The 20,377-nt window shown below is 47.3% G+C and overlaps 1 protein-coding gene across 4 annotated transcripts in view; it reads left to right on the top strand.

Moving 5' to 3' along the window:
• Positions 1 to 429: 429 nt before the first annotated feature.
• Positions 430 to 20,377, top strand: part of TASOR2 (transcription activation suppressor family member 2) — a 48,796-nt gene continuing 28,848 nt past the window's right edge. For all 4 annotated transcript variants that reach the window (XR_012051886.1, XM_072918280.1, XM_072918274.1 and 1 more), the window contains exons 1-7: positions 430 to 672; positions 10,800 to 10,948; positions 12,150 to 12,245; positions 12,943 to 13,015; positions 15,277 to 15,368; positions 16,645 to 16,737; positions 18,580 to 18,695. Coding sequence is in view for 3 of the 4 variants with exons in the window: in XM_072918280.1 (XP_072774381.1) it covers positions 630 to 672; positions 10,800 to 10,948; positions 12,150 to 12,245; positions 12,943 to 13,015; positions 15,277 to 15,368; positions 16,645 to 16,737; positions 18,580 to 18,695 (662 nt within the window). In the remaining variant the exon portion in view is untranslated. The remainder of the gene's footprint in view (positions 673 to 10,799; positions 10,949 to 12,149; positions 12,246 to 12,942; positions 13,016 to 15,276; positions 15,369 to 16,644; positions 16,738 to 18,579; positions 18,696 to 20,377) is intronic.

Below are 20,377 nucleotides of genomic sequence, written 5' to 3'. Positions count from 1 at the left end.
CCTAATCTAGAAATCTAAAATTTTACTTTTGCACCCGTGCCACACTTAATTATTACTCTTATCAAACACTCAGAGCTTGTAATTGATCCTGTAAGATTGAAAACTCCTCTCCATGGACAGAGATCACAGACAGTGTCTCTGGGGGCTCTGTCCAGGGGGGTTCCTGACCCCTGCCAGGGTCCCAGACCTGCCAGGGCAGCCAGAGGGAAGCTCTGGATTCCCACAGTGCGGGGATGAGGGAAGAGGCAGCGGGAAGAGCTGAAGTCAGGCATGGAGGGGCTGAGGCACGGAAGAGGAAAAGCCGGCTGCGGCCAGCCGAGAGCCGGTGACCGCGGGAAGAGGAAAACCCGCGGGCGGCCCCTCGCTGTCTTTCCGGTTCAGTTTTCACTTTCTGTTTTTTTCCCCGCCGCTCCCGCCCCTCATCCCCTCCTTCCCTCCCTCCTTCCCTCCCTCCTTCTCTCCCTCCTCCCCCTCTCTCTCCGTCCTTCCACTTCCTGGGGCTGGCGGATGGCGGCGGCCGCCCCGCACCGCCCGCACCGCCCGATGCCGCCGGCCCGGTAGCGGCGCCGCGCCGGGGCCGGGCGGGGCGGCCATGAGGGCGGCCTGAGGGGCCCGAGCGAGCCCCGGCCATGGGCGAGAGGCGGCGCGGGGACAGCGGCGAGCCGGGCACGGGTAAGCGGGGCCGGGGGGAGAGAGCGGGCGGCTCCATCGCGCCCTTCCCGGCCAGCGGGGCGGTGGTTACCGGCTCCGTGCCGCTCTGCCTTCAGCGAGGGAAAGGCGACCGGCTCCGTGCCGCTCTTCCATGGGAGAAGCGTTTCCTTATGAGGAGGGGATTAGCGGCGCCGTGCCGCTCTTTTTTGCCGAGGGGAAGGCGACCGGCTCCATCGTGCCTTTCCTTAAGGAAAGGAGGATTCCCGGCTCCATTTGCCCTTCCTTAAGGAGAGAAGGGTTTCCAGCTCCATAGTGCCTTTCCTTAACGAGAGGAGAATTCCCGGCTCCATCGTGCCTTTCCTTAAGGAAAGGAGGATTCCCGGCTCCATTTGCCCGTCCTTAAGGAGAGAAGGGTTTCCAGCTCTATTTGCCCTTCCTTAAAGAGAGAAAGGTTCCCATCTCCATCGTGCCCTTAAGGAGAGGAGGATTCCCAGCTCAGCTCCATCGTGCTTTTTCTTAAGGAGAGGAGGATTCCCATTTCCATCGTGCCTTTCCTTAAGGAAAGGAGGATTCCCAGTTCCATCGTGCTTTTCCTTAAGGAGGGGAGGATTCCCAGTTCCATCGTGCTTTTCCTTAAGGAAAGGAGGATTCCCAGTTCCATCGTGCCTTTCCTTAAGGAAAGGAGGGTTCCCAGCTCCATTTGCCCTTCCTTAAAGAGAGAAAGGTTCCCATCTCCATCGTGCCCTTAAGGAGAGGAGGATTCCCAGTTCCATCGTGCTTTTTCTTAAGGAAAGGAGGGTTCCCAGTTCCATCGTGCTTTTTCTTGATGAGAGGAGGATTCCCGGCTCCATCGCGCCTTTCCTTAAGGAAACGAGGGTTCCCAGCTCCATTTGCCCTTCCTTAAGGAGAGAAAGGTTCCCCTCTCCATCATGCCCTTAAGGAGAGGAGGATTCCCAGTTCCATCGTGCCCTTAAGGAAAGGAGGATTCCCAGCTCAGCTCCATCGTGCTTTTCCTTAAGGAAAGGAGGCTTCCCAGTTCCATCGTGCTTTTCCTTAAGGAGAGGAGGATTCCCAGTTCCATCGTGCTTTTCCTTAAGGAAAGGAGGGTTCCCCGCTCCATCCCTCCCTTCCCTGGGGGGGATTACCGCCTCCATCCCGCCCGTCTCTGGCAAGCAAAGGGTTACCTCTCCATCGCTCTTTTCCCCAGGAAAAAGACGATTTACCGGTTCCATCCCGCCCTTCAGCGGGGAGCAGAGCCTTTAGCGGCTCCATCCCGGGGTAAAGAAGCATTCCCGGCTCCATCCCGAGCTCCTGGCAGCCTCGGATGTGTAGGAACCATCTGGTTTTGAGATTTTTCTAACTCACCAGCGACACGTTGGCTTTTCCAAGTGGTTGATCCCAAGGCCTGAGCGGCTGGAAAAGTCACGGTGCTTTTTTGGAAACACGTGGGTGCCCTTCAGGAGTGGGGTTTGGGAATAAAAGCAGCATGGATGGGTGATGATCTTTGCCTGGAGGGGCTGGAGGAATCTCGGTCCCCCTTTGGAGCAGCTGCAAGGCTGAAATTTGGCTTTGTAAGGGGAGAAAAAGACGTTTGTGCTCTGGTCTTGCACAATTCTAATCCCAGATTGTCCTCAAATTATCCCACAGAGGTTTGGATTGCAGCAGAGCTTGCCCAGCTCTAGGATAATCTGGGATAGATGAAGCAAGCAGCAGGTTGGATGGCACAAAAAGAATTGTAAATCATAAATTGCTCCATAGAAACCAATTTTTTTTCATACAAAAACGTGCATTCTCTGATGATCCAGAATGGTGCAGGAGGTGCTCTGCTATTTTTTTGGGCTACTCAGGTCAGAACATAAAATTAATGGATTTACCCCAAGTCTTTGATAAAATGGATATTTCTTAGTGCAGCTTCAAACTCATTTTGGTTTTTATAAAACATGGGGTTTTGCTGTGGTCGAGTCTGGAAATCACTGCTCTGCTCTAGAAGGAATTTTTTATGTAAGTTCTGTTCTGAAGTGTCTGATTTTACAGAAATTGTTGTTTTCCAACAAAAAAAAAAATGTTTATCAGAGCATTTCAGAAGCTCTTATCTCCTCTGGTAAGGATTTTGATTAATTACAGTTAATTGCCTTGCACCAGAGGCTGTTAGGTGGCTCTGAAATTTGTTTTAGGCATAATTTGCTTTATTTCTTTTTAGTGTTCCTCTTAAACCTGCAGTTTTTGGCAACAGCAGAGCCAGCTTGAATATTCCCCATTCCCAGATCTTCACCCACAATATTCCTTAAAATCCCACCTTGGGATTTTCTTTCCCAAAGTGACCAACTCCTTGTTTTTGCTTAGAATCCCTTTGAGACCAGAAAGTGAAATGTTGATTTTTTTGGGGGGGGATAAATTCTGTTTTTTTCCCAATCTGGAATGTTTTTTTGGTGGTGAGACCCCAATAATTCTGAGGGAATCTTCGGATTTGAGTGCTTAGCTTTGGTTGTTTTTATTGGGAAACCCTAGAATTTTCCAGGGAGAAAATTCCAACTTCTCATCCAGCCTGAACCTCCCAAGGAGGTTTTGGGTTTTTTTTTTTCCCTTAATTTTTCCATCTGATGGTACAGCAAGAGAGGCTCCATCATTTCTCCACCAGGCTGAATTTTTCCAGCTTTTCCCTTCTGGATTAAACATTCCCTTTGGAATTCTTTTGCTGGAGCCAAACAAAAGAACAAAAAGAACAAAATTCCAGGTGGGAATTTGGAAACACCCGGATTTGCTGCAATTTCTGATGACACAGACAGTTTTTGTTTGTTTGTTTGTTTTGTTTTTTAAAAAACATAATGCAGGAACATCACTCTCCCTTCCCATGGGAAATTGCTAAAATTCCCTGCCCATCCAGTGGGATTTGGCTTTTGCTGGGAGATTAAATCAGAGCTCTTTGAAGGTTGCAGAGTATCCTGAAAAGATGCCAGGAATTCCCTGCAGCACCTAAACCCCATACAAATAAATCCTGTCAGGCCCTAAAAAACCATCCTGCAGCCTCCACATCCTCATTCCTTTTCCATGGAGAAATCTTCCCTAAAATCCAACCCAAACCTCCCCTGGCACAGCTGGAGGGATCAAAAATGGGATCAGGGAATGCTGAGCTGCTCCAGAGCACGGAATTCCCAGCTGGAATCAGCCATGGGTGACTGAGAAAATAACTGGGGAAAAAAAAATTGGGAAAAAAAATTGGAACTCCAGTCCAGCACCTGGTTTTGCTTAGGAACAACCACCTTGGCTCACTGAGTTAAAAACAGTAAAAGAAATGATCCCACCCCAAACCAGGATATAATTCCCAAGTTTAGGGCCAGGGAGGATTAATTCAGGAACGTGGAGCTGCATCCTGAAAACTCAATTTCCTGAGGAAAAGCTGGAATCGTTGCATTTGTGGGTTGTTTTTTATTCCTCATCTGCAGCATCCTGGGGCAAGACCTCCAGGAAACACGGGGAAACATCTGCCCAGTTTATTCCAGAGGTTTGGTTCTGTGGGGAAAAGCTGGGAGAGGGGAATTCCAGAGTTGGAAAACCCTGGGAGATCCAATCCAGCCGTTCCCACCCCTGCCAAGGCCACTGCTGCTGTCCCCAGTGTCATTTCCAGCTTTTAAATCCCTCCAGTGCCCCGGGCAACCTCTTTTTAGGGGGGAAATATTCCCTCATATCCAGTTTTTCCTGAAATTTCTGTTGTTACCATTCCACTCAGCAAACAGCTCCCAGGAGTGGGATCAGCTGGAGAAGGAAAATCCCTGGATCTCAGCTGGAAAAGGAAAAAAAAAAACAAACTCTGGATCAGCCAAGGGGAAACTGTTTTTTCTGGGAAGTCTCTCACAGGGAAATAAGGGAATTGGGATAAGAGGAATTAAACTCCAAAAGAATTTGGGAAAGATGATCCCAGGGGATCTCTGGAAGAACCAAACTGCTTTTTGGGGTACTCATGGTAGGATAAAAAGCTCCTGGATTTCTCCCAAATTTTGGTGTAAATTCGCAGTGGGATGTGGTGGTGCCAGAGCTGATCCTGCTGGTGATTCCCAATATTCCAGCTCATTCCAAGCTTGGGATCAAGGCAGGATAATTGTTAGGGCGTGGGATTTTGAGGATTTGACAGCATCCAAATGTCTGCAGTGAATGCTACTCACACTTCAAGGTTAAAAAATTAAAAAAAAAATAAAATAAGTGAAATTCTGCATTTCCAAAGCCTGGAGTTTTCCTGCTGGGCTGGGCAAACTCCCTTGGAAGTTGCTGAGTGCTGAGGCAGAGATCCCAGAAAAAGGGATGAGCCGAAGGAAAATCCTGGATTTTGGAAGTCCATGGCCTCAGCTGAGCCAGGGGAGGTTTGGATTGGATTTTGGGGAACATTTCCCCATGGAAAAGGTGATGAGGCATTGGAGCTGCCCAGGTGGAGTCCCCATTCCTGGGGGGATTTAAAGCCTGTGGATGTGCCCATTCCTGTGCCACCCGTGCTGTCTGATCCCATTCCTGGAGGTTTTCCCAATGGATCCGGTGCCATTCCCAAGTTTCTCCTTCCCTCAGTGCCATTCCCAAGTTTCTCCTTCCCAGAGTTTGCCCCGTGGATCCAGTGCCATTCCCAAGTCTCTCCTTCCCTCAGTGCCATTCCCAAGTTTTTCTCAATTTCCCAGAGTGCCAATCCCAAGTTTCTCCTTCTTTCCTTCTCCTTCTTCCCAAGTTTTTCCTTCTATTCTTTCTCTTGACTTTTCCCCACGTATCCAGTATCATTCCCAAGTTTTCCCCAGCGCCATTCCCAAGGTTCCCATTCCCAGAGTGCCATTTCCAAGTTGGTCCTTCTCCGAGTTTTTCACCGTGGATCCAGTGCCATTCCCAAATTTCTCAATTTCCCTGAGTGCCATTCCCAAGTTTCTCATTCCCTGACTTTTACCCACAGATCCAGAACCATTCCCAAGTTTCACCCCATGGGTCCAGCACCATTCCCAAGTTTCCCATTCCCAAGTTTCCCCCATGAATCTGGTGCCATTCCCGAGTTTCACCCCATGAATCTGATGCCATTCCCAAGTTTCTCCTTCCCAGAGTTTGCCCCATGGATCCAGTGCCATTCCCAAGTTTCTCCTTCCCTCAGAGCCATTCCCAAGTTTTTCTCAATTTCCCAGAGTGCCAATCCCAAGTTTCTCCTTCTTTCCTTCTCCTTCTTCCCAAGTTTTTCCTTCTATTCTTTCTCTTGACTTTTCCCCACGGATCCAGTGTCATTCCCAAGTTTTCCCCAGCGCCATTCCCAAGGTTCCCATTCCAGAGTGCCATTTCCAAGTTGGTCCTTCTCTGACTTTTTCACCATGGATCCCGTGCCATTCCCAAATTTCTCAATTTCCCTGAGTGCCATTCCCAAGTCTCTCCTTCCCTCAGTGCCATTCCCAAGTTTCTCTTTCCCAGAGTTTGCCCCATGGATCCAGTGCCATTCCCAAGTTTCTCCTTCCCTCAGTGCCATTCCCAAGTTTCTCTTTCCCAGAGTTTGCCCCGTGGATCCAGTGCCATTCCCAAGTTTCTCCTTCCCTCAGAGCCATTCCCAAGTTTTTCTCAATTTCCCAGAGTGCCAATCCCAAGTTTCTCTTTCTTTCCTTCTCCTTCTTCCCAAGTTTTTCCTTCTATCCTTTCTCTTGACTTTTCCCCACGTATCCAGTGTCATTCCCGAGGTTCCCATTCCCAGAATGCCATTTCCAAGTTGGTCCTTCTCTGAGTTTTTCACCGTGGATCCAGTGCCATTCCCAAATTTCTCAATTTCCCTGAGTGCCATTCCCAAGTCTCTCCTTCCCTCAGAGCCATTCCCAAGTTTCTCTTTCCCAGAGTTTGCCCCATGGATCCGGTGCCAATCCCAAGTTTCTCCTTCCCTCAGAGCCATTCCCAAGTTTTTCTCAATTTCCCAGAGTGCCAATCCCAAGTTTCTCCTTCTTTCCTTCTCCTTCTTCCCAAGTTTTTCCTTCTATTCTTTCTCTTGACTTTTCCCCACGGATCCAGTGTCATTCCCAAGTTTTCCCCAGTGCCATTCCCAAGGTTCCCATTCCCAGAGTGCCATTTCCAAGTTGGTCCTTCTCTGAATTTTTCACCGTGGATCCTGTGCCATTCCCAAATTTCTCAATTTCCGTGAGTGCCATTCCCAAATTTCTCAATTTCCCTGAGTGCCATTCCCAAGTTTCTCATTCCCTGACTTTTACCCACAGATCCAGAACCATTCCCAAGTTTCACCCCATGGATCCAGCACCATTCCCAAGTTTCCCATTCCCAAGTTTCCCGTACGGATCCGGTGCCGTTCCCACGTTTCTCACTTTCACTTTCCCTTCTGCCGTGGCCACTTTCACTTTCACCTTCTGCTCCTGCCCTGGCATGTGCCAGAATTTGGGATATTTTTTTTTTCTGGGAATTTTTTTCCTTAGGGTTGGGATCCATCTTCCCTAAATCCAGGAGGGAATTGAGGGCTGCAGCCACTTGGGCTCAGTTCCCTCTCATTAATTAATTTATTAATTATTTTAAAATTATTTTTATCCCCTTTCTGGATTTTTATTTTGAAGTTGCATTTAGGGAGAAAATATTGGAGCGGTCACCTGCAAAATTCCCAGATTTTGTGTTGTATTCCTAAGAGTTTTCAATACTTTTTTTTTTTACCCTTGTCTCTGAAAATATCTGATATTTTCCAGAAAAAGTTGTTTAATAAATAATTAAATAATTATGTATATAAATGATAATATAAATTAATGATATAATTAGTTAATTTTAACTAACTAGTCATATATGTGACATATAAAGTTAATGGTACAATTATATTAACTGATTTTTATACTTTTGTAATTTAATAATAATTTATTAATTTACAATTCACGACTTTATAAATGATTTTGCTCCTGGCAATTGCTGCAGATTTTTTTGGGATGAACCAGGAGCTCAGATCCCTCTTTCCAAAGCCTGTTTTAATCCCAGAAAATTTGGGATTTGGATGGCAGCAAGCCACACCCTTGCACCACCTAATCCTGAATCCCCACATTGACCTGGCAATTCCCACCTGGAATATTTCCCTTTTTTCCATCCTGAATCCCCCCACTGATCTGGCAATTCCCATCTGGAATATTTCCCTTTTTTCCATCCTGAATCACACATTTACCTGGCAATTCCCATCTGGAATATTTCCCTTTTTTCCATCCTGAATCCCCCCATTGATCTGGCAATTCCCACCTGGAATATGTCCCTTTTTTCCATCCTGAATCCCCACATTGATCTGGCAGTTCCCAGCTGGAACATTCCCTGTTTTTCCTGGGGATTCCCCCTGGATCCTAAGGAGCCTCTCTGGCAATTCCCAGCTGGAACATTCCCTGTTTTTCCTGGGGATTCTCCCTGGATCCTAAGGAGCTTTTCTGGCAATTCCCATCTGGAACATTCCCTGTTTTCCAGGATTCCAGCTGGAACATTACCTTTTTTCAGGATTCCAGCTGGAACACTCCCTGTTTTCCAGGCTCCCAGCTGTAGCATTCCCTGTTTTCCAGGCTCCCAGCTGTAGCATTCCCTGTTTTCCAGGATCCCAGCTGGAACACTCCCTGTTTTCCAGGTTCCCAGCTGGAACACTCCCTGTTTTCCAGGATCCCAGCTGGAACATTTCCTGTTTTCCAGGATCCCAGCTGGAACATTCCCTGTTTTCCAGGATCCCAGCTGGAACATTGCTTTTTTCCAGGATCCCAGCTGGAACATTGCCTTTTTCCAGGATTCCAGCTGGATCCTGTGCAGTCGGGCTGTTCCCAGCTGGAACATTCCCTGTTTTCCAGGATCCGAGCTGGAACATTCCCTGTTTTCCAGGATTCCAGCTGGATCCTGAGCAGCCGAGTTGCTCCCAGCTGGAACACTCCCTGTTTTCCAGGCTCCCAGCTGGAACATTCCCTGTTTTCCAGGTTCCCAGCTGGATCATTCCCTGTTTTCCAGGCTCCCAGCTGGAACACTCCCTGTTTTCCAGGATCCCAGCTGGAACATTCCCTGTTTTCTAGGATCCCAGCTGGAACATTCCCTGTTTTCCCCATCATTTTCCATGGAACCTAAGGAGCCTCTCTGGCAATTCCCAGCTGGAACATTCCCTGTTTTCCCTGAGGTTTCCACCTGGATCCTAAGGAGCCTCTCTGGCAATTCCCAGCTGGAACATTCCCTGTTTTCCCCAGGATTTCCCACCTGGATCCTGAGGAGCCTCTATGGCAATTCCCAGCTGGAACATTCCCTGTTTTCCAGGATCCCAGCTGGAGCATTCCCTGTTTTCCAGGTTCCCAGCTGGATCATTCCCTGTTTTCCAGGCTCCCCGCGGGATCCCGAGCCGCCGGGCTGCTCCCAGCTGGAACATTCCCTGTTTTCCAGGATCGCAGCTGGAACATTCCCTGTTTTCCAGGATCCCAGCTGGAACATTCCCTGTTTTCCAGGTTCCCAGCTGGAACATTCCCTGTTTTTCAGGATCCCAGCTGGAACATTCCCTGTTTTTCAGGATCCCAGCTGGAACATTCCCTGTTTTCCAGGATTCCAGCTGGAACATTGCCTTTTTCCAGGATTCCAGCTGGATCCTGAGCAGCTGGGCTGCTCCCAGCTGGAGCATTCCCTGTTTTCCAGGATCCCAGCTGGAACATTCCCTGTTTTCCCTGAGGTTTCCACCTGGATCCTGAGGAGCCTCTATGGCAATTCCCAGTTGGAATATTCTCTGTTTTCCCCAGGATTTCCCATGGAACCTGAGGAGCCGGGCTGCTCTATGCTGCAGCCATTCCCAGCTGAAACATTCCCTGTTTTCGCCAGGATTCCCTCTGGATCCCAAGCAGCCGGGCTGTTCCCAGCTGGAGCATTCCCTGTTTTCCAGGATTCCAGCTGGAACATTCCCTATTTTCCAGGATCCCAGCTGGAGCATTCCCTGTTTTCCAGGATCCCAGCTGGAACATTGCCTTTTTTCAGGATTCCAGCTGGATCCTGAGCAGCCGGGCTGCTCCCAGCTGGAGCATTCCCTGTTTTCCAGGACCCCAGCTGGAACATTCCCTGTTTTCCAGGACCCCAGCTGGAACACTCCCTGTTTTCCAGGATCCCAGCTGCAGCATTCCCTGTTTTCCAAGATCCCAGCTGGAGCATTCCCTGTTTTCCAGTATTCCAGCTGGAGCATTCCCTGTTTTCCAAGATCCCAGCTGGAGCATTCCCTGTTTTCCAGGATCCCAGCTGGAACATTCCCTGTTTTCCAGGATTCCAGCTGGAACATTGCCTTTTTCCAGGATTCCAGCTGGATCCTGAGCAGCCGGGTTGCTCCCAGCTGGAGCATTCCCTGTTTTCCAGGATCCCAGCTGGAACACTCCCTGTTTTCCAGGCTCCCAGCTGGAACACTCCCTGTTTTCCAGGTTCCCAGCTGGAACATTCCCTGTTTTCCAGGATCCCTGCTGGAACATTCCCTGTTTTCCAGGATTCCAGCTGGAACATTGCCTTTTTCCAGGATTCCAGCTGGATCCTGAGCAGCCGGGTTGCTCCCAGCTGGAGCATTCCCTGTTTTCCAGGATCCCAGCTGGAACACTCCCTGTTTTCCAGGCTCCCAGCTGGAACACTCCCTGTTTTCCAGGTTCCCAGCTGGAACATTCCCTGTTTTCCAAGATCCCAGCTGGAACAGTCCCTGTTTTCCAGGATCCCAGCTAGAACGTTCCCGGTTTTCCAGGATCCCAGCTGGAACATTCCCTGTTTTCCCCATCATTTTCCATGGAACCTAAGGAGTCTCTCTGGCAATTCCCAGCTGGAACATTCCCTGTTTTCCAGGATCCCAGCTGGAACATTGCCTTTTTCCAGGATTCCAGCTGGATCCTGAGCAACCGGGTTGCTCCCAGCTGCAGCATTCCCTGTTTTCCAGGACCCCAGCTGGAACATTCCCTGTTTTCCAAGATCCCAGCTGGAACATTCCCTGTTTTCCAGGCTCCCAGCTGGAACACTCCCTGTTTTCCAGGATCCCAGCTGGAACATTCCCTGTTTTCCAGGATCCCAGCTGGAACACTCCCTGTTTTCCAGGACCCCAGCTGGAACATTCCCTGTTTTCCAGGTTCCCAGCTGGATTTCCAGGATCCCAGCTGGAGCATTCCCTGTTTTCCAGGCTCCCAGCTGCAGCATTCCCTGTTTTCCAGGCTCCCCGCGGGATCCCGAGCCGCCGGGCTGCTCCCTGCTGCAGCGGGCCGTGGCGCTCCTGCAGAGCTCCTCGCTGCACTCGGGCTCCCAGCACGGATTCCAGTACAGCCGGGCCATCCTGGTGGAAAACGAGCTTTTCCTCAGCGAGGTGAGCCATCCCAGGAAAAATGGGAATTTTTGGGAGTGCACACCTCTGGGAATGCTGATGTATTGCCAGTTCTGTTTCCTTTCCCTCTTGAAATTCCACAAATTTTTTTTTTTCCCCTTCCATCCCCATCAAGAGTAAATCCATGCAGCCAATGGTGCTCAAAATTCCTGGAGCCTTGGGAATTCCAAAATCCCTTTGGAACTGGGGGAATTCCCGTCCATGGGTTGCGTTTTGCTGAGTGACCTCAAGGTGGATTTTTGGGATGTCTCTGTCTCCACTTTTCCTTTTAACCTTTTTTGTTTTTCCAGCTGGCTGGACTTTAAAAAATCTCTTCATTCCCACTTTTGAAATCCCTTCATCCCATCTCCACTTCCAAAATCCCTTTGTTCCCACTTTGGAAATCCCTTTCAAAATCCTTTCATTCTCACTTTTAAAGTCCTCACATTCCCACTTCTCAAATCCCCACATTCCCACTTTTCAAAGCCCTGCATTCCCATTTTCAAAATCCCTTAATCCCCACATTCCCACTTTAAAAATTCTTAATTCTCACTCTCAAAATCCCTTCATTCCCACTTTCAAAATTCCCACATTCTCACTTTTCAAATCCCTTCATCCCATTTCCACTTTTTAAATCCCCTCATTCCCACTTCCCTTCATCCCTTCATTCCCATTTTCAAAATCCCTTCATCCCCACATTCCCACTTTTAAAATTCTCAATTCCCACTTTGAAAATCCCCTCATTCCTATTTTTCAAATCCCCTCATTCCTATTTTTCAAATCCCCTCATTCCCATTTTCAAATCCCCACATTCCCATTTTTAAAATCCCCTCATTCCCACTTTCAAAATTCCCTTAATTCCCACTTTCCAAATTCCCTTAATTCCCACTTTCAAAATCCCTTCATCCCCACATTGCACTTTCAAAATCCTTGCATTCCCACTTCCAAAATCCCGACATTCCCACTTTTCCAGATCCCTTCATCCCATTCCCATTGCTGATTTCTCCTGTTGCTGTCATGTTTCATTTTCCTCACACCTCATTTTTTTGGGATCTCAAGGAATTAAACCACATCCAGCTGTTATCCCAGCTGTGTTGAGCCAGATTACTTTTTTCCCCTAATCCTGAAAAAAAAAAAGTGGGAAAAGAATTTTTTTCTGGGATCAGCATCCCCCGAGACCAAAATTTTGGGATTTTTTTCACAGCTCCGAGCTTTTGCACGAGCCAAGGCAGCTGCAGGATACAGCCAGGAGGAGCTGCAGGAGACCTTTGCATTCCTGCTCTTTGACAAGGAGGAGGAGGTAACCTGGAATGGGATTTTCCATGGAAATCTGGGATCCAATCCCTGCTTTTTGTCCCATCACACCCAGGAGGTTCAGTGGGGTTGTTCCCAGGGAAATTCCTGCTGGGAAAAACTCTGGGAGCAGCTCCTGGGGGGTTTGGGATGGGAGAAAAAGGGAATTTTCCATAGTGCCCGTGGGATTCTTTGGGATTCTTTGGAATTCTTTGGCTCCTGGGTGATTTTAGGGATGGATCTGATTGGATAAAAATGAATTTTCCTTTGTGCCCGTGGGATCCTTTGGAGTTCTTTGGGATGATTTGGGAATTCCTTGGGATTCTTGGAGTTCTTTGGGATTCTTTGGAGTCCTTTGGGATGATTTGAGATTATTTGGGATGATTGGGGATTATTTAGCTCTTGAGGGACTTTAGGTATGGATCTAATTGGAGAAAAAGGAATTTTCCTTGGTGCCAGTGAAACTATTCAGAATAATTTGGAATTACTTGAAATTCCTCATTTCCTGGGTATATTTCTGATTTTCTGGGAACATTAACACCCTTTATCACCCAGTACCTGATTTCCTGGGAATATTTCTGATTTCCTGGGAATATTAACACCCTTTATCACCCAATACCTGATTTCCTGGGAATATTTCTGATATCCTGGAAGTTAATCCTGGAAGAAAGGTGGGAAAAGAGGAATTTTCCCGTTCCTTGCAGGCCCAGCGGGTGTGTCAGAGCGGGCTCCGTGTCAACAGCAGCAACATCTCCACCCTGGGGGACCCTGCCAAAGGTAAATCCCACCTGGAGCAGCAAATTCCCACTCTGGGAATGAAACTCCTTCCAAATTCCTTCAAATTCCCACTCTGGGAATGAAACTGCTTCCAGATTCCTTCAAATTCCCACTCTGGGAATGAAACTGCTTTCAAAATTCCCCACTCTGAGAGTGAAACTCCTTCCAAATTCCCACTCTGGGAATAAAATCCTTCAAAACTCCTTGAAATTTCCATTTTGGGAATAAAACTCCTTCCAAATTCCCACTCTGGGAATGAAACTCCTTCCAAATTCCTTCAAATTCCCACTCTGGGAATGAAACTCCTTCCAAAAAATCTCCACTCTGGGAATAAACTCCTTCCAAATTCCTTCAAATTCCCACTTTGGGAATGAAACTGCTTCCAGATTCCTTCCAAATTCCCATTTTGGCAATAAAGCTCCTTCCAAATTTCCCCTCTGGGAATGAAACGCCTTCCAAATTCCTTCCAAATTCCCACTCTGGGAATAAAGTCTTTCCAAATTCCTTCCAAATTCCCATTTTGGCAATAAAACTCCTTCCAAATTCCCACTCTGGGAATAAACTCCTTCAAAACTCCTTCCAAATTCCCATTCTGGGAATGAAACTCCTTCCAGATTCCTTCAAATTCCCACTCTGGGAATAAGGTCCTTCCAAATTCCTTCCAAATTCCCATTTTGGCAATAAAACTCCTTCCAAATTCCCACTCTGGGAATAAACTCCTTCAAAACTCCTTCCAAATTCCCATTCTGGGAATGAAACTCCTTCCAGATTCCTTCCAAATTTCCACTCTGGGAATAAGGTCCTTCCAAATTCCTTCCAAATTCCCATTTTGGCAATAAAATTCCTTCCAAATTCCCATTCTGGGAATGAAACTCCTTCCAGATTCCTTCCAGTTATCCTCTCTGGGAATAAAAATCCATCAAAACTCCTTCGAATTCCCATTTTGGGAATGAAACTCTTTCCAAATTCCCTCTCTGTGAATGAAACTCCTTCAAAATTCCTTCAAATTCCCACTTTGGGAATGAAACTGCTTCCAGATTCCTTCCAAATTCCCATTTTGGCAATAAAGCTCCTTCCAAATTGCCACTCTGGGAATGAAACTCCTTCCAAATTCCTTCCAAATTCCCACTCTGGGAATAAAGTCCTTCCAAATTACTTCCAAATTCCCATTTTGGACATAAAACTCCTTCCAAATTCCCACTCTGAAAATAAAGTCCTTCAAAATTCCTTCAAATTCTCATTTTGGGAATAAAACTCCTTCTAAAATCCTTCCAAATTCCCATTCTGGGAATAAAATCCTTCAAAACTCCTTCATATTCCCATTTTGGGAATAAGCTCCTTCCAAATATCAACTCTGGGAATAAAATTCCTTCCAAATTCCCATTTTGGGAATAAACTCCTTCCGAAGTCAAGGCAAGAGGTCAAAATTCCTGGGTTTTGTTGCAAAAATCCCTGGAAAATTCCCTTTTTTTCCTGCTCCTTCAGGATGGGATTTCCCTCAGGGAATGGCAGCATTCCTTCAACTCTTCATTTTCTGGGAATATGTGCAGTCTTTGTCCCCCAAAACCTGGTTTTCTGGGAATATTTCTCATTTTTTCTGGGAGTATGTCTCAATTCCTGGGAAAATTTCTCATTTTTCTGGGAATATTAGCCCCATAATTGATTTCTTGGGGATTTTCCTCATTTTCTGGGGATGTTTCTCATTTCCTTGGAATATTCCTGAATTTCTTGGAATATTTCTCATTTTCTGGGAGTATTAACAACCTTTGTCCCCACAAAAACTGATTTTCTTGGGATATTTTTCATTTCCTGGGAATATTTCACATTTTTCTCAGACTATTTATTCTTTTCTTGGAATACTTCTCATTTTCTTGGAATACTTCTCATTTTCTTGGAATATTTCTCATTTTCTTGGAATATTCCTAATTTTCTGGGCATATTTCTCATTTTCTGGGAATATTAACACCCTTTATCACCCAATAATTGATTTTTTGGGAATATTTCTCATTTTCTGGGCATATTCCTCATTTTCTTGGAATATTCCTCATTTTTCTGGGCATATTTCTCATTTTCTTGCAATATTCCCAATTTTCTGGGCATATTTCTCATTTTTCTGGAAACAGTAATCATTTTTCTGGGAGTATTCCTCATTTTCTGGGAATATTAACACCCTTTATCACCCAATAACTGATTTTCTGGGAATATTCCAGAATTCCCCCTTCCCCTGCTGACAGATAATTCCCATTTTTTTTGTTTTCCAGGGGTTTATATTTCCAAGTATTCCGACTGCCTCCATGCCAGCCCTTGGCACCAAGGAAAATCAGGATTTATTGTCATCTGTAAACTCATCAAGGTAAATCCCAAATCTTTATTGCCTGGAAATCCAACTCCAAAATCCCATTTTTTCCTTGGAATTTCAGGAATTTTGGCAAGTTTGGGGGTTGTTTGGGTTTTTTTTTTCCTTCCCTTCCTGCTGTGTGGATGGATTTTTGGGAATAATTCCTGGGATTTCCATCCTTGGGATGGATTTCTGGTATCGATTCCATGGATTCCTTTGCTGGGGATGGATTTTTGGGATTGATTCCATGAATTTCCGTGCTTGGGATGGATTTTTGGGAAGCACTCCATGGATTTCATTCCTTTAGATGGATTTTTGGGAAGGACTACGTGGATTTCTATACTTTGGATGGATTTTTTTGGGAAGAATTCCTTGGATTTCTATCCTTAGGATAGATTTCTGGGATTGATTCCATGGATTTCCATCCTTGGGATGGATTTTTAGGAATAATTCCTGGGATTTTCATCCTTGGGATGGAATTTTGGGAAGAATTCCATGGATTTCCATGTTTTGGATGGATTTTAGGGAAGCACTCCATGGATTTCCATCCTTGGGATGAATTTTTGGGAATAATTCCATGGATTCCCATGCTGGGGATGGATTTTTGGGAATAATTCCATGGATTCCCATGCTGGGGATGGATTTTTGGGAATGATTCCATAGATTCCCATCCTTGGTTGGATTTTTGGGAATGATTCTGTGTTGGGAAGGATATTTGAGAACGATCCCGTGCTGGGATGGATTTTTGGGAATATTTCCACACTGGGATGGATTTTTGGGAATATTTCCACGCTGGGATGGATTTTCGGGAACGATTCCGTGCCGGGATGGGTTTTTGGGAATATTTCCACGCTGGGATGGATTTTTGGGAACGATCCTGTGCTGGGATGGATTTTCGGGAACAATGTCGTGCCGGGATGGATTTTTGGGAACGATTCCATGCCGGGATGGATTTTTGGGAACATTCTCATGCCGGGATGTGTTTTTGGGAATATTCTCACGCCGGGATGTGTTTTTGGGAATGTTTTCACGCCGGGATGTGTCTTTGGGAATATTCTCACGCCGGGATGTGTTTTTGGGAATATTCTCACGCCGGGATGTGTTTTCGGGAATATTTCCACACCGGGATGTGTTTTTGGGAACATTTCCACACCGGGATGTGTTTTTGGGAACATTCTCACGCCGGGATGTGTTTTTGGGAATATTCTCACACCGGGATGTGTTTTTGGGAATATTCTCACGCCGGGATGTGTTTTTGGGAATATTTCCACACTGGGATGTTCCTGTGCAGGGCAAGGTGCGGGCGCTGCCCGTGAGCGCCCCCAGCGGCTCCCCCGGCCCCTCGCCCGGCTACGACTGCCACGAGGCCACCGGCAGCAGCCAGGTACCGGGAGTGTCCTGATCCCATTCCTGCATCCCTGGGAGCGCCCTGATCCCATTCCCACATTCCAGGGATCTCCCTGCTCCCGTTCCCACATCCCAGGGATTGCCCTTTTCTCAATCCCACATCCCAGGGATTGCCCTTTTCTCAATCCCACATCCCAGGGATTGCCCTTTTCCTGCCCCCACATCCCAAGGATTGCCCTTTTTCCCAGTCCCACATCCCAGGGATTGCCCTGCTCCCATTCCCACATCCCTGGGATCGTCCTGCTCCCATTTCCATATTCCTGAAATTCCCCTTGTCTGGATCCCTGGGATTTCCCTGTTCCCACTCTCACATCCCAGGGATTGCCACATCCCAGGGATTGCCCTTCTTCCGCTCCCACATCCCAAGGATTGCCCTTTTTCCCAGTCCCACATCCCAGGGATTCCCTTTCTTACAGTCCCACATCCCAAGGATTGCCCTTTTTCCCAGTCCCACATCCCAAGGATTGCCCTTTTCCTGCTCCCACATCCCAGGGATTCCCTTTCTCCCAGTCCCACTTTCCAGGCATTGCCCTTTTCCCATTCCCACATTCCATGATTTCCCCGTTTTTCCCATTCCATGGATTTCCATTTTTCCCTGTCCCCCATCCCATGGATTTCCCTTTTTCCCGTGGATTTCTCTTTTGCCGGTGCCCCATTCTGTGATTCCCTGTCATCGTCATTCCATGATTCCCTCTTTTATCCTAGTATTTCATGATTACTCCCAGTTTCCCATGGATTATTCCCAGTTTCCCATGGATGATTCCCAGTTCCCCATGGGCTATTCCCAGTTTTCCATGAATTATTTCCCTGTGTTCCCCATGGATTACTCCCAGTTCCCCATGGACTGTTCCCAGTTTTCCATGAATTATTTCCCTGTGTTCCCCATGGATTACTCCCAGTTCCCCATGGATTACTCCCAGTTCCCCATGGTGATTCCCAGTTTCCCATGGATGATTCCCAGTTTCCCATGAATTATTTCCCTGTGTTCCCCATGGATTACTCCCAGTTCTCCATGGCTAATTCCCAGGTTCCCATGGTGATTCCCAGTTTCCCATGGATGATTCCCAGTTTCCCATGAATTATTTCCCTGTGTTCCCCATGGATTACTCCCAGTTTCCCATGGATTACTCCCAGTTTCCCATGGATTACTCCCAGTTCCCCATGGATGATTCCCAGTTCCCCATGGACTGTTCCCAGTTTTCCATGAATTATTTCCCTGTGTTCCCCATGGATTACTCCCAGTTTCCCATGGATTACCCCCAGTTTCCCATGGATTTCTCCCAGTTCCCCATGGCTAATTCCCAGGTTCCCATGGTGATTCCCAGTTTCCCATGGATGATTCCCAGTTCCCCATGGACTATTCCCAGTTTTCCATGAATTATTGTGTTCCCCATGGATTACTCCCAGTTTCCCATGGATTACTCCCAGTTTCCCATGGATTACTCCCAGTTCCCCATGGATTACTCCCAGTTTCCCATGGATTACTCCCAGTTCCCCATGGATTACTCCCAGGTTCCCATGGCTAATTCCCAGGTTCCCATGGTGTACTCCCAGTTTCCCTGCTTCCCCTCTCTCCCCAGTACTACATGTACGAGGTGAGTGGGGTGAATTCCCTGTTCCCCATGGATTATTTCCCTGCGTTTCCCATGGCTGATCCCCAGTTCCCCATGGATTATTTCCCTGTGTTTCCCGTGGCTGATCCCCAGTTTCCCGTGGTTTGTTCCCCATTCCCGTGGCTGATTCCCAGTTCCCCGTGGTTTATTCCCCATTCCCGTGGCTGATTCCCAGTTTCCCATGGCTGTTCCCTGTTTTTCCCCAGTACTACGTGTACGAGGTGAGCGGGGCGGCGGCGGCCGAGCGTCCCCGCCAGGTGTGTCCGTACGTGCTGCTGGCCTGCCAGTACCGCCCGGCCCGGGAGATGGCCCCGCCCAGCCCGTGAGAGACTCAGCCCTCCCAAATCCGCCCTCTTCCCATCCCTGCAGCTCCTTCTCGTCCTTCTCCCACCCCTGGCATTCCTTCTTGTCCTTTTCCCCATCCCTGAGATTGCTTTGTGTCCTTCTCCCCACCCCTGAGATTCCTTCTTGTCCTTCTCCCCATCCCTGCAATTCCTTCTTGTCCTTCTCCCCACCCCTGAGATTCCTTCTTGTCCTTCTCCCCATCCCTGCAATTCCTCCTTGTCCTTTTCCCCATCCAATATCCCTTTTTGTCCTTTTCCCATCCCTGCAATTCCTTCTTGTCCTTCTCCCATCCCTGAGATTCCTTCTTATCCTTTTCCCCATCCCTGAAATTCCTTCTTGTCCTTCTCCCATCCCTGAAATTCCTTCTTGTCCTTCTCCCCACCCCTGACATTCCTTCTTCCCTTCTCCCCATCCCTGAGATTCCTTCTTGTCCTTCTCCCACCCCTGACATTCCTTCTTATCTTTTTCCCCCATCCCTGCAACTCCTTGTCCTTCTCCCCATCCCTGAGATTGCTTTGTGTCCTTTTCCCCATCCAATATCCCTTTTTGTCCTTTTCCCATCCCTGACATTCCTTCTTCCCTTCTCCCCATCCCTGAGACTGCTTTGTGTCCTTCTCCCACCCCTGACATTCCTTCTTCCCCTTCTCCCCATCCCTGAGATTGCTTTGTGTCCTTCTCCCCATCCAATATCCCTTTTTATTCTTTTCCTATCTCTAAATATCCCTTTTTGTCCTTCTCTCCATCCCTGCAACTCCTCCTTGTCCTTCTCCCATCCCTGACATTCCTTCTTGTCCTTTTCCCCATCCCTGCAACTCCTTCTTGTCCTTCTCCCATCCCTGCAATTCCTCCTTGTCCTTTTCCCCATCCAATATCCCTTTTTGTCCTTTTCCCATCCCTGACATTCCTTCTTGTCCTTCTCTCCATCCCTGCAATTCCTTCTTCCCCTTCTCCCCATCCCTGAGATTGCTTTTTGTCCTTTTCCCATCCCTGCAATTCCTCCTTGTCCTTTTCCCCATCCAATATTCCTTTTTATTCTTTTCCTGTCTCTAAATATCCCTTCTTGTCCTTCTCCCCATCCCTGAGATTCCTCCTTGTCCTTTTTCCCATCCAATATCCCTTTTTGTCCTTCTCCCCATCCCTGCAATTCCTTCTTGTCCTTCTCCCATCCCTGAAATTCCTGTTTGTCCTTCTCCCATCCCTGAGATTCCTTTGTGTCCTTCTCCCATCCCTGCAACTCCTTGTCCTTCTCCCATCCTTGAAATTCCTTCTTATCCTTTTCCCCATCCAATATTCCTTTTTGTCCTTCTCCCATCCCTGCAATTCCTTCTTGTCCTTCTCCCATCCCTGAGATTCCTCCTTGTCCTTTTCCCCATCCAATATTCCTTTTTATCCTTCTCCCCATCCAATATTCCTTTTTATTCTTTTCCTATCTCTAAATATTCCTTTTCCTGTTTCTGAATATTCCTTTTTATTCTTTTCCCATCTCTGAACATTTTCCTTTTATTCCTTTCCTCATCTCTAATATACCTTGTTATCCTTTTTTCATCTCTTAATATTCCTTTTATTCCTTTATCTATCTCTAAAATTCCTTTTATTCCGTCTTTTCCCATCTCTGAATATTCCTTTTATTCCTTTTTCCATCTCTGAATATTCCTCTTA

The sequence above is a fragment of the Taeniopygia guttata genome, chromosome 1A, assembly GCF_048771995.1.
Source record: "Taeniopygia guttata chromosome 1A, bTaeGut7.mat, whole genome shotgun sequence".
Lineage (NCBI taxonomy): Eukaryota > Metazoa > Chordata > Aves > Passeriformes > Estrildidae > Taeniopygia > Taeniopygia guttata.
Note: the sequence above shows the minus strand (reverse complement) of the source record. Positions and strands in the feature narration are given on the sequence as shown.